The sequence below is a fragment of the Poromitra crassiceps genome, assembly GCF_964638095.1.
Source record: "Poromitra crassiceps genome assembly, chromosome: 15".
Taxonomy (NCBI): domain Eukaryota; kingdom Metazoa; phylum Chordata; class Actinopteri; order Beryciformes; family Melamphaidae; genus Poromitra; species Poromitra crassiceps.
In genome coordinates, this window is record NC_139634.1 from 3,115,268 (window position 1) to 3,130,043 (window position 14,776).

The 14,776-nt window shown below is 42.8% G+C and overlaps 1 protein-coding gene across 1 annotated transcript in view; it reads left to right on the plus strand.

Annotated features, from left to right (window-relative positions):
- The window catches only part of LOC310790816 (UV-stimulated scaffold protein A-like), a gene marked incomplete at its 5' end in the record, with an annotated part of 108,751 nt that overhangs the window by 13,391 nt on the left and 80,584 nt on the right, over window positions 1-14,776 (plus strand). Inside the window, 2 exons of the mRNA XM_083652527.1 lie at window positions 858-967; window positions 4,254-4,385. Coding sequence (XP_083508653.1) covers window positions 858-967; window positions 4,254-4,385 — 242 coding nt within the window. The remainder of the gene's footprint in view (window positions 1-857; window positions 968-4,253; window positions 4,386-14,776) is intronic.

The window sequence follows — 14,776 nt, forward strand, 5'->3', positions numbered from 1 at the left end:
AGACCTGAGGGAGGAGAGAGGGAGCAGGGAGGGAGAGATGGAGGAGGACGAGGAGGATGGGAGGAGTGAAGGAGGAGAGGTTGTTGATGAAGACTTGTTTATGCGTAACTCTGGGCTGATCTCTCACACATACCGTCTGGACATCAACCTGGACCCCAGTGGGTACAACTCCTCCAAACTAGACTGACTTTACTGCTAATCCAGGATTTACATCGTCAGTCACTCTTCTTTCTGTTTGACTGTCCTCCTCTCCTCTCCTCTCCTCTCCTCTCCTCTCCTCTCCTCTCCTCTCCTCTCCTCTCCTCTCCTCTGCTCTTATTCTCCCCTCCCCTCCCCTCCCCTCCCCTCCCCTCCCCTCCCCTCCCCTCGCCTCTCCTCTCCTCTCCCCTCTCCTCTCCTCTCCTCTCCTCTCCTCTCCCCTCTCCTCTCCTCTCCTCTCCTCTCCTCTCCTCTCCCCTCTCCTCTCCTCTCCTCTCCTCTCCTCTCCTCTCCTCTCCTCTCCTCTCTCCTCTCCTCTCCTCTCCACTCTCCTCCTCTCCTCTCCTCTCCTCTCCTCTCCCCTCTCCTCTCCTCTCCTCTCCTCTCCTCTCCCCTCTCCTCTCCTCTCCTCTCCTCTCCACTCTCCTCCTCTCCTCTCCTCTCCTCTCCTCTCCTCTCCCCTCTCCTCTCCTCTCCTCTCCTCTCCTCTCCTCTCCTCTCCCCTCTCCTCTCCTCTCCTCTCCTCTCCTCTCCTCTCCTCTCCTCTCCCCTCTCCTCTCCTCTCCTCTCCTCTCCTCTCCTCTCCTCTCCTCTCCTCTCCTCTCCTCTCCTCTCCTCTCCACTCTCCTCCTCTCCTCTCCTCTCCTCTCCTCTCTCAGATCTCAGTGTTAAGGAGACAGAGGATAATGAGGCAGTGGTTTCCACGGTGATAGACCTCAACAGACTGATAACAACTAAACATCTACCAGCCATACAGAGATGGATTCAGGTTAGTGCAAACTTTCAAAATACCTCAGAACTTTCCAGGGGGACCTTGAGGGTCCAAATGGCAAAGTTGTAGAGTTTTTAATATGGCTGTCCTCTAAAAGTCGAATAGTCGAATCATCAGTCAAGAGACCTGTGAGTCAACAGAGATTCCTCAAGTCGAGCAGTTGTTCCCCCATCTAAATTCCAATCTTAATTTCATTTGTTAATTTATTCTGGTTTAGATTTATTTAGGCCTGTTAGTTTGTGAGAAATAGGCAAAATAACTGCTTAGCCTAGCCCTGCATTGGAGATGTAATTTCAAAGCAGCGGCAATGTCTTATCTTACACTGTTGTATTTGTTTTATTCATGTAGGCTATATCTTTGAATGTTTTAGGTGAAATAAAAAATTAGACTGTAAGAGCTTAACTCATTGAGTGCCAGCCACTTTTGGAGGACGGATGCTCCCAGTGCCAGAGTTTCAGAGCGTTTTCAGTGATTTCTCGAGGCCCACAGAATATTGTGTGATATTACTATGTAAACACTGAACACGCACAAAGAACGATGAGACTCTATTCTATCATCTGCAAAAAAAAGTTTATTGATCCCATTTTCCGTTCTTTAGTTATGAGCCGGAGAAGATAGCTTGATTCATCCAGAAACAGCAATTTTTTTCTAGAAGCTGAGATAATTGGCCTTTTGTGAAATTAAACATTTCAAGCACATCACTGACTCTGAAGCTAATCTTTTCTAATGTAGTCACACCTCAAAAATAATTTCCTTCAATAAAACAGTGAAGGCCAGGGAATTCTGTTTGGCAGAATAATATTTTTTAGCTACAACCAGCAGCGCTGGCCCCTGCGTGCGCTGCTGGTTGCAGCTTCTTGCTGGTCTTCATTTGCTGCTGGTGGGCATCGGATATTCTGGCTTGCGTTTGTCAATCCTGTCCTGCTGCCTGGGTCTGTCTGGGTGTTGTGTGTGTGCTGCTCTGCGTGCCCCCTCCCCCCCCCCCCCCCCCGCCCCGCCCCGCCTCGCCTCAACTGCACACTCCTCCTCCTGTCTGTGGTGGCTCTCTGCTGAGTTTGCTGTGCGCACAGTGAAGGGTGCTAGACATCCTGCTTTTTTACAGCGTTCCGCGTGTGTTTGTCACCGGCAACGATGCTTCCAGTTGAATAATAACAACTCCACGGTGTGGATGTGCGGATTTGCTGTCGCAACCGACACGGAGCGGCTCAATTGTGGGAGCAGATTGGCTGCTGCAGGCACAGCTGCAGTAACGTGCTTCAGCATATCGATGCATACGGATGCGATGCGATTTCCGTTTCCATAACGACTTCTTCTTTGTTTTTTCCTTGCCTTTCTGTTATGTGGAGAGCACTGTCGCCACCTAAGGGTTCTGTAAAATAGGTTAGACACATCCAATAGCTATAATATTTGTACATCAGAGGCAGAAGGCTTTGATCGACGCCCCACCGTCAAAAAACGCAATTGACGAACATGTCCGTCCTTGGCACTCTACGTTACTAATTGAAATGACGAACATGTCCGTCCTTGGCACTCAATGAGTTAATTAGAAACAGAAATACATGTGTCCTGCCTGTCTTATTATTCAGACAAATCCATTATCCAATAGCCTGACATCGGCAATTCAAATCTTGCATGATCATATACAGTCTTATTGATTTTTAAATGTTCAAAATATGTCCCCATCACCGTTGCATTGACTGTTAATGTGGTCGAAATTGTGTCATAGTTCTTTGGGTTACAACTATATGTTATAGTGCTTGACATCTACACATCATCCTCTGCTTTGACTGGGGCATTTGACAATGCTATGCCCCATCAGAATCAGAATCAGAATCAGAAAGACTTTAATGATCCCCGGGGGGAAATTGGGACAAGTTACAGTTGCTCGCACTCAGGCATGAAATGTCCACATAACACAACATAGCATAACACAGTATCACACAGTATCTCCCTAAACGTAAAAAACAGTCAATACAATAAAATAAAATAAAATAAAATAAAATGGACTAAAATTGAATAAAATTGAATAAAATTGAATAAAATAGAATAGGGTCAATGGGATAGTAAAAGTAAGTAGAATTGTAGAATAGCATTCAATAAGTAGTTACAGTTACAATGTACAGTACTTGTCAAATTGCAGTTATTGCACACTGGAAATAAATTAAATCAAATTGCACATTACGTGTGACGTAACTATGGCACAGCTATCCAAACGGCTGACTCAGTCTCAGAGAGACTGAGTGTCTCCGAGGTGCTCTTCTTAGTGAGGCGTTAAAGAGTCCAATGGCCACAGGCAGGGATGATTTCCTGTGCCTCTCTGTGGTGCATCTGGGTGGGATCAGCCTCTCACTGAACGTGCTCCTGTGTTTGACCAGCACGCCGTGGAGTGGGTGAGCGTCATTGTTCATGATGGAGCGTAGCCTGGTCAGCGTTCTCTTCTCCGACACCGCTGTCTGAGAGCTCAGCTCCAGCCCCACAATGTCCCTGGCCTTACGGATCAGTTTGTTGAGTCATCATGTGACATTATGTTAGAAACAACATGTACGGTATTCTAATGCACCAGCTAATGGTCATACAGCCATGACAGAGACGTATGAGCTTACTGTATAGTGGAGACATATTTTACACACATTTCAGAACATCCAAAGCTACACTAAGGAACATATACTGAATTTGTATGTTTCTGTTCAGCTTTTCAAATTCAATACATCCTTCCTTTTAGTTAAAATTGGTCTGTGGTGGCGGTGTAGGTGGCGGTGTATGTCACGATTGTGATGTCATCAGTGATGATGTCATCAGTGATGTCACTTGACCAGTTGTGGTGACTCGAGCAATTGTGATATCATCAGTGATGTAATAAATCCTTCCTGGCTGAGGCGGTCGCTGCATCTCCATTCACTCCACCAACAGATGAGTTTTTTTCATTGCAAAAGGAACATTTGGCAAAAAGGAGCTTTTGGGAAGTACAGGCAAGACACACCAAGAACGATGCGAATATACAGCACGAAATTGAGAGGCGACTGTTGACCCACCTGTCAATCACAGCAACAGATGTCTACATGTCGGAAGAGAATTTCTGAAAAATCGAAATTGGTTCAAAAAATAAACGCCGCAACATCGCTCAGCAAAACTTTGTTGCATGGTTGCATTGACTGATAATAGGCTCGAAAGATATTATTTGCATGCTAATTATTCGCACGGAAAAAAAAACACCCCCGGTGTGCAAGGACCTTAAGGTTCTGGATTAAGCTGTGTGTGTGTGTGTGTGTGTGTGTGTGTCTAGGTCTTCACCAGGTCAGGCTCTGAGCAGCAGCAGTTGAGGAGAGCTTTGGATCTGAAGAAGTCTTTAGAAGCTGCTCTGCAGAAACACAGAGAGCTGCACATCCACTACACGACCAGCAGGGTGCGCACAGTGGTGAGTTCGCCAAAATATTTTTCAAGACAATCCACTGCCGCAGACAAATCTCCAATGTCGGGATGAAATCATCAGTTTTGCTTGAGTTGTCGCGTGCTCCCATCATCTCACTTGTTTGGTGTAAGGTAGTCAGGGTTCCCATGGGTCCTTCAAATCCTTGAAAGTCTGTAAATTTGAAAAATAAAAATCAAGGCATTGAAAGTTTTTGAAAATAAACGTGGGTCATTGAAAGTGCTTGAATGCAATGCACAGAGACTTACAAGGGAGTCGCCTCTGTCAAATATCGCTCCGCCTCCAGCAGTGAAAACAAAGTATTTTCTAACATCCGTTGCAGTAAGTGGATTTCTGCCCTTTGCAATTGCAACTAACACAGCACAGTTGAGAAGTGTTCACACATTCAAGCCTCTCTCTTTTTAATTGTCTGTGAGCTTCTGCTATTTCTCATAAAAATTTTCAGTGTTGTAACAGTAATTAACGTGGATCCATGTCTCAAACCGTTTGTCGACTTTTAATCGAAAAAAAAAAAAAAAAATGTAAAAAAAAAAAAAAAAAGTTTTTTTTTTGTGTGTGAGTGAAATGTTGCATTGTCTCCCCTGATTCTAAGTCTAAGGCTTTATTAATTAATAGAAAAAGCTTCTGCTGTGGATTTATAGCTCAAACAAGCATTGCACCACTGAAGTAAAGAACATGTTACATGACATTGACATTTTCGAAAATAAAAAACACTTTTGACAATCATGAGTGGTTCATTAAATATTTAGTAGGCTCAGGTCTGAGTGCCAAAGGGGAGCCAAAGTCACCCCCTCTCCCTCTTCATGGGATTTCGTCCGCCATTCATTTTTCCATAAACCTTAATTAAAATGCTTATAAAAATTGTTTTACTTGCTCAAACCAAGCAATTCGACTATACTTAGAATCAGGGGAGACAATGCAACATTTCACTCGAAAAAAAAAAAAAAAATTACATTTGTTTTTTTTCGAATTTCGACTTTCAATAATAAAAGTCGACCTTGATAATAACAACGATTATTCGAAAATTCGAAATTCGATGCCCATCCCTATCGTTTACCTTCAGTCAGGTTGCGTCCGTCCATCTACTGTCTTTTGCAAAATCTTACAGCCTGTGACTAAAAACTCATTGACTTATGACTCGTCTTTGAATGTGAACTGGATGTGAAGTTTTCTAGTGCATAGTAGGCATTACTTCAACAAATGATGCTGTTGTTGAAGTAGCAATGGCCTGCTAGCAGCGGTTTGCTATAGAGAAATAACAGACGCCGTGATTGACCAATCAGATGAGTGTTAAACAAAGCCTTATAATAAATAGGCTGTGATTGGCGGTATTCAGGCTGGGTGGAAATGTGTCTGAATGGGAGGGGGGCCAGACGCATCTGCCAGAGCAAATAAAAGATGAGCTGGCAGGTTCCTCAGGTTCCCGGGCTAAGTAACCATTGGGGAAATTAGCAGGACGATTCTGTCTAAACAGGACATGAACCCTCCAGTGCCCCCTGGTGTCTGACTGGGCCTGTCATGAACCCTGCAGTGCCCCCTGGTGTCTGACTGGGCCTGTCATTCTGTCTGCTCATAGGCCATAAGGTGCATACATGAATCCGTCTGGAAGTTAGATGGCTTTTTGAGAGAGACATGTCTGAATCATTGCTAGAATACACAATGGTATTCGCTGCTTTTGTTGCTGAACAACACAAAATATTGTTTTGTTGTTGTTTTGTTTACACAGTTGTCAATGTACCTAGCAGAAAGATGAGCATGACTCATGTTACTCCCCTAAACTTTGACCAGAAGAGTGTGAGGCAAACTGAAACTGGTGTCATAAAAGTGTATTGACTTGTTATTCATGTGTTCATGTAGGAAATTCATGAACATAGTTTCATTTAGACCAGGAGCTTTCAAAGACTGACACTGTGGGCCTCCCCTCAGCCCCCCCCCCCCCCACCACCCAGTTTACTTGCATAGTTTTGTTCAATTCCTAGAAGCCCAGATTATGTTATTTGATCCCCCATCGACATCGATAATTTAGCCAAGATAGCCTGATAATATCACTGTTTGACTTCAGACTACATCAAACACATAAAAAGGTCTGTCTGAAGGCATTTATTTGTTTCTGACTCTGGGAGTCACACACATTTAGGCTTGTATGTGATCTCCTTTCGATAACAATGTCATATTTTTTCACTTCCATTCACTGAGCCTCCCCTGAAACTGTTTGGAGCCCCACTGGGGAGGCCCGCCTCCCACTTTGAAAACCACTCATTTAAGGCTCTTTCACACACAGATCGCGCAAAATTGCAGTTTAGGAGTCCCGCAAAGCCCGCAGCCTCGCCACAGAAATTGCTTTCACACAGAGCCAAGCAGCACGGCCACATTCCCGTGCTGCGGTGTACTTTCAGGTGAAATCCCCCGCTCCCGGACTGAAAGGCGAGCGGAGGGATTTCCAGCTCCTCCTAGCCCAAATGAATATTTTCATAGGTTAGTGTAGCCTAGCCTACTGTATGATGAACGAATTCATTCAACAAGACTTCCCTCCTTCTCCTAGTCCGCTGAGCAGGGAGGATAGGTGCACTCGCATGGTGGGCGGGCTCGCCTTAATATCAAAACGGGCTCCGCCGCGGAGTGCATCTGCCGGCTTTCTGGCAGCGAAGTGTTGCATTAATTGTATTCAAGGAAAGCCAACTTTATTTATACAACACATTTCATAGAAGTAAATTCACTGACTAAGCAGATCGATATGGTGTCCCCTTGTGTAATTCATTCAACAACCAAACATCGCTGATGTATGCCAGCCAAGGAGGTGCAGCTGTGCAGGTGCAGAAAACACGAAAGTGAAGCATTCGCACTGTTCCGCCTTGCGGCTCCGACGCTTTCAAGTGAGGCGGGTTGCCTACTAAACCGGCGCTGTGACAAGCTTTGCTCCCGGGACAAAAGGCGTATAACAATTTACCACCAACGCGCGTTCATGACTTTCACATCGGAGGAGCGGATCTTATTTTCTGTGCATTTTTCGGCTTTCAAGGCCGGTGTGAAAGAGCAGTATAGATTTTTTTTTTTTAGTGGGGGGTTCAACCCCAGGGGAGCACGGGGAAAACATGCCAACTCCACACAGAAAGACCCTTTTGACGACCCCACCTGGGCAGTAAGCACTGAGGACACCCGTTTTCACAGTTGTGTTGCTACTAGGTTAACAGTTTGGAAGTTAGATTATGTCCTGTTATGGTACTAGCAAACACTGTAACAGGAAGTAAGTTGATGGAAATGTATAATGTTTATGTTGTCGAGTTGAAACCGTCTATGGAATAGTGAATAGATTTAGACTACAATAGTACAAGTTTTACCTATACAGCATTGTATGCCTAATTTTCATGTTTGTGCAGCTCAAAGCAGAAGCAATCAAGGAGGGGGATATGTTAACAAACCAAAAGAGAAGAAAATGTACTGAAAATGCACAGAAATGTGTATTTTCTTTGCACCACAATGTAGTGACTAAATACAGAATGTACCTCCTGCTTTTTGCCTGTTTAGGGTTATTTGTTCTTCTTCAGTTAGTCAGATATCGTGATGTATTATAGATGAATGCTCTTGCAATGTATCGAGTTTCACAGAATTGCTTTATCCTGGGCAACATATCATGATAGTATTGTATCGTATTGTGACTTACTCTGTGATTCCCAACCATACTTTACACACACAAAGGGTATGTAGACTGGCCAGCAGATGGCAGCATTGTACTACAAATTAGCTGGAGGACAGAGTGTTTTATACACAGTGAAATAGGGTTGATCGATTATGGCAAAACTCATAATCACAATTATTCTGAATGATATTGAGACATCACAATTATTTAACCCAATTATTAATTGACTTTGGCAATGTCTTGAACTTGAAACTAACTTCTTAACTTTTTAATATTGGATTTCTTTGAAATTTCAATGTAATATAACTGGGAAAACAAAGAAATAAAAGTAACAAATATAGCTAAATAAATAGGGTAACAAAATTATATATATATATATATATATATATATATATATATATATATATATATATATATATATATATATATATATATATATATTATGTTTACTCTCAGACAAAGACAGTGCAGCAGCACACAATATACAAACAATAACCATTAAACACAAGAAAAAAAACATTTAGGAACAGTACCCAGCAGCATCGTATTCAGCAGAAAGTGCATACAGTTTAAAGTGCTATAGGTCAAACATCATGAATGGATCAGTGCAAGTTCAGATGTCTAATGGCAAGGAGGTAGGTGCTGCCTCTGAAGAGAGATGTTTTACTCTTGATGCTTCTGTATCACCTGCCTGATGGGAGGAGATTGAAGATGTAGTGGTGTGTCGGATGAGAGTTGTCTGCTATGATTCTATTAGTCTTCCTGATTATTCTTGTGGAAAAGAGTGATGTAAGTGAGGGGAGACTAACAGCCGATGATTTTAGATGCTCGGCGTACTATACTTTCCAGCCGAGTCTTGTCCTGAGTGGGTTGTGTGACCAAACCGGACAAGCATGGAGAAAGTGCGTACACTCTCAGCAGACCTGTAGAAGTCATGGCTGCTTGACTGACCCTGAACCTTTTGAGCTGCTGCAGGAAATAGAGTCGCTGGTGGGATTTGCTGAACTTGAGACTGGTGTTTGGTGAGATCCCATGATAGGGATTCATGGATGGTGGTCCCGAGGAACCGGAAGGAGGTGACCCTCTCTACCACTTCTCCATTGATGGAAAGAGGGGGAAGGAGGCTGGTGCTCTTTCTAAAATCTAAAAACCATCTCTGTGGTTTTTGAGATGTTAAGCATCAGGTTGTTGTTCTCACACCATCTCACCAGCTCCTCTACTTCTCTGTGGTAGCCAGATTCATCATTGTTGGTAATAAGACCCACCACAGAGGTGTCATCCGCAAACTTATACAACACAAAACTGATTTAGTGTGTGATTGACAGAAATGTGCACCCCTGGGGGGCGCCAGTGTTGAGAAGCCTAGACAGCGAGACATGATTACCAATTTTGACAACTTGTTTTCTGTCACATAAAAAGTTATAGATCCATTTACAAAGGAATGCATTAACACCCAGCTCCTGTAAAGGCACGATGCATGATATCTAGATTCCAGGTGTTGGAAGAATAGAGTGCAAACTAGGGATGTTCATCAATTATCGAAAATCGACAATTGATCGTTAAGGATTGGAATCGATCCTGTGGCATTTGGATCGATTTTTTAATTATAAAAAAAAAAAAAAAAAATTGGACTAGGTTTGGGTGGAATTCGTTCCTCCTCGCCCCACTTCATTGCACAGCCGACTAACGTGAGGTGGAGCTTCATATAGTCTCTAGTTTTCTGGCTGGGCACGGGCCTTTGTGCCAACAAAACTGTTTTAAACATGGGAAATTCACACCGGCATGCGCCGGGGACAGCAGTGTTGGAGAGGAGACACATTGAAATAAAGAGTTCATTGAGGAGAACACGTTGTCTTTCGTATTTTCTGCCATAGGCATTCATTTTGTAAAAAAAAAAAAAAAAAAATTATTGAAAATGTAATAAGTATTAATATGATCGATAATCTTCACCAATTATCGATTTTGGAAAATTTTCAAAATGAACATCCCTAGTGCAAACACAGCATCGTCCACACTTCTATTTGCTCTGTAAGCAAATTGATGGGGGTCAAGTGTGATGCTGGGCAGATATGTACAGACCAGTCACTCAAGGACTTTCATAGTGACTCTGAGGTCAAGGCGACAGGCCTATAGTCATTAAGACAGGTGGTGTTGTTGTTTTTCTTGGGCACTGGTTTGATCACAGCTGACTTGAAACAAGCAGCCACAGGTGAGAGTTAAAGTGTTACCGGTTAAAGATGGAAGTGAGGACTGGTGCGAGTCAGGCCCTGCCGCCTTCCTGCTGTTTTGCTGGCGAAGCGAGGTTCTGACATCATGTTCTGAGATTGTAGGTGGAGAATCACCCTGCTCTTTATCTTGATGATCTTGTTTTTTTGTAATTATGGGAAGCCAAAATTGTAACCGAGATTAAAATTGGATTCATTGTACAGCCCTACTGTGAAACAAAAAAATAATAAGATTAGGGGCGGCTGTAGCTCAGGAGGTAGAGCGGGTCGTCCACTAATCGCTTTGGATAAAAGAGGTCGGTGGTTCGATACCCGGCTCCTCCAGTCTGCACGTCGAAGTGTCCTTGGGCAAGATACTGAACCCCAAATTGCTCCTGATGGTGTGCCAGCACCCTGCGTGGTATCGCTTGCAGCCATTGGTGTATGAATGTGTGTGTGAATGGGTGAATGTACCTACTGATTGTAAAGCACTTTGGATAAAAGCTCTATATAAATGTCTTTGCATCTTCCTCTGAGAAACATACATAGAGATTTCAGCAGAGCAACAGCAGGTAGGGAGCGGGTAGGGGATCAGCATACAGGGAGCAGGTAGGGGATCAGCATACAGGGAGCAGGTAGGGGATCAGCATACAGGGAGCAGGGAGGGGATCAGCATACAGGGAGCAGGTAGGGGATCAGCATACAGGGAGCAGGTAGGGGATCAGCATACAGGGAGCAGGTAGGGGATCAGCATACAGGGAGCAGGGAGGGGATCAGCATACAGGGAGCAGGTAGGGGATCAGCATACAGGGAGCAGGTAGGGGATCAGCATACAGGGAGCAGGTAGGAGATCAGCATACAGGGAGCAGGTAGGGGATCAGCATACAGGGAGCAGGGAGGGGATCCATGTCTTGCTCAAATAAACTTGGAGACGCACGTGGTGTCAACCTGCAACCTTCTGCTTATGGGGTCATTTCTCTCACCAGCAGAGCCTCCTGCCCTGTAGTTTGGCTGTGGAATTGATTACAGAGCAAATCAATAGACGTCCAGCTCATGATATGAGGGAGAATGGGAGGTATTGGCATCTCTAGGCCATATGAATTCTGTTTAATCCCCCCCCCCCCCACAAATTCAGTTTTTCCATTTTAATTTTCACTTAGAGGTATATCCAATGTCAGCCTCTTTGACATGTTTCTCAAAGTGAAAACCAAGTTGTGAGGTGACGTAAGGGTCCCACACAAGACCGCCCACTTGCTCTGCAGCTCGACCGCTGTGCACGACATCACTGGTGAATGACATCACTGATGATGTCACAACTTTGCATCTTATGACATCCCTGATGACATCATCATCAGTGATTTAAACGGTGATGTCACTATGACATCATCAGTGGGACAAAAATTTAAACAGAACAAACATTGCCCACATGCTTCCTTATATATATATATATATATATATATATATACCGGTATATATATATATATATATATATATATGTGTGTGTGTGTGTGTGTGTGTGTGTGTGTGTGTGTGTGTGTGTGTGTGTATGTGTATATATATATATATATATATATATATATATATATATATATATATATATATACACACACACACACATATAGGTAGGTAGATAGATAGATAGATAGATAGATAGATAGATAGATAGATAGATAGATAGATAGATGAAATCATTTAGGTTACTACAATGATTAGGTCTACTTTTGATAATTAGGCCTACTTGCTACTTTTATCAATTTCAGCCAAATTATGGAAAATTTTGCAGTATTCCATGTTTTACAGTTGATTCCATTTTTATTCCCAAATTCCAGATTCCATCCGTTTTTTCTGCATTGCGGAAATCATAATAATATGGGCCTACATCTCCCTCACACAAGAGGATATGACGAGACATCTTATCTAGGGGTGGGGGAAAAAATCGATACACCACAGTATCGCGATATTTTGCCTGACGATATCGTATCGATATTTGGACGCCAAATATCGATATTGCAAAAAAAAAAAAAAAAAAATTTTTTTTTTTTTTTTTTTTTTTTTTTGCAGGCCATGCCAGGCCACCGGGCTACTATAAACTTTAGTTCCAAGGCCAGCAGTAAACAAACGGTAGCATATTTTCATTTTGTTTTAACAGTAACAGTTTTGTCATAACAGTCATTTACAAATTCCCCAGTTACTGAATGATCTGCACAAAATGTTTTGTGTAAGTGAAGTGAAGTTGCAAAAACTACATAAGTACAGTAGTCCACACACACATCCAGTTAAGGTGGACTGTAAGTAGACTGTAACAAACAGTTCAGTTTGTCAGGTGCATGCAACTATGACATGACTTTATGAAAGTTGTTGGTCTGTCTACTTGACAATGTTGCTGCAATAAAATGGTTGAAGTCAGATGTACAGACTGAAAAATTGTTCTTATATAAACCAGATGTTGACAAAGTTTTCCTTTGGGGACATCATTTGCAGTTGAAAAAGTAAGAAATCGCAATATATCGAAATATCGCAATATTCAATATATCGCAATATCGATATATCGCAATATCGAAAATATCGCAGTATCGCAATACTATCGTATCGTGACTCAAGTATCGTTTCAGTATCGTATCGTGGGCATCTGGTGATTCCCACCCCTAATCTTATCAGATATATAGTATGCCTCGTTCTAAAAGGCTTAGCATTGGAAAGCAAACAGTAGAAAGAGATGTTCATTAATGTGGAGACAGGGTCCTGTCACTGCCTGAGTTGCTGGTACAGATTTTGACCAACAGGGGGCATCCTTATAAAGCTTTTTAACTTGCAGAATCACACAGTAGAGCAGGCTTTTGTCGTTGAACAAGGCGGGTAACCATGGAGGAAGGTATAGCACAGCTTAACATGGTCTGATCTTCGGCCTTAAGTGTTCAAAAACAGTCAATAGAAGATGCAACAGAAAACTGGTTGTGACTGGAAGAGGCTACTAGCTCACTATGAATACCTCACTGCTGTAATCAGTGTGAAACAGTGTGAACAGTGGCAGCTGCTCACACTTTAGTGAGGTTCAGAATTGCACCACATATGAAAATGAACCAATACAACATCTTTTACAACCTGGACCTTATTTCCAGCTGGGTGTTTTACAATTCACCCTGAACAGACACTTCTGAAAATGAAGTATTATAGAGCTAGAACGGCCCGCACAACAGCCTGGAACAGAGGCCGTAGGGGCACCTGATAAGCCTGCATCTACATGCTGTAAAGAGCTTATTTTCTGCCACGCAGCTGCCACCGGCTCATATCCTTATTCTATCATAGAGACAATGAGAAAATGAAGACTGTATGTATTTACCTTGCTGCAGCCAGTGTGTCACCCTGTCTATGTCTGCTGTCCGTCACATTGGTAGAGATAGAAGCTCCTCAGTTTGTAAGTTTGTAGTCCGGCTCAAATAAATACGGGCGGCGATCGAATTCAAATGCATCGTCCATATTCACGACATCAGATCAATATTAACGGTGTTTACTCCACGCGGAACATGGCGGCTTGACCCACTGCAGCTGAACTCTCACCTGATGTGAGACTCTGGTGGGACTTGGTTACACAGTGAAGAAAGAAGTAGGGCACGCACATCCAACAACTTCAGCAGATCAGGTGCAGGACAAAGCACGAAGTAAACTCAGAAGAAAAGTACTGACCTGGGAGGTAATTTTCAGTGTGCAGACATCACTTTTCTAATGAGTTTACTTGGTTACACAGTCCTACCAGATAGCACGGCTGAGAGAGGTGAATAGCATTTATGCTACTATATAATAAGGATATGAGTTGCTGCATAGCAGAAAATAAGCTATTTACAGGACGTACATACATGCTTTGCAGGTGCCCCGCCCCCTACAGCCTCTGTTTCATGCCGTTTTGTTGGCAGTTAAGCTCTATAATGCTTATATTTCTGTTCAGGGTGACTCTTTACAAGATCGATCAATCGATCGCAATCGATCCAGCTGGAAGTAAGGTACAGGTTGTAAAAAAAATAAAATAGAAAAATCTCCTTGAAAGTGTGGTACACATGCAGAGACAAATCAGAATCTGTTATACACCATGGAACAAAATAACATTGGTCTACTCTAGATAACTGTATGAATGAATCAAGATCTAGTATCGGCCTTATTAGTCCAGGCGCTTTACACCAAATTCTGTGTCAACGTCTCACTAATTGCAACACAAGCAAACTCAATGGACTTTGTCTCCTCGATATGTTCTGGGTAGCAGAAAAAAAAGTCCCAAGGAATCCTATGAAGGCAAAGTTTTGAAAATCACCTAAATGTTAGCCGTTTTACAAAAATAAGTCTATGGGAGGACTGTTCATACCATGGCCAATTTTAACTCAATTATTATTATTATCAACATACTCATAAAGTGTAGGCACGGATCATTCCTCCTGGCACCCCTGTTGCAGTCATGGATGGCATATAGGCTACTTTTTTGCTTTCATGTTTGCCTTTCCCCTTTTTATTGCTTTGTCTCTGTGACTGCCGTAACGTCATATCTATTC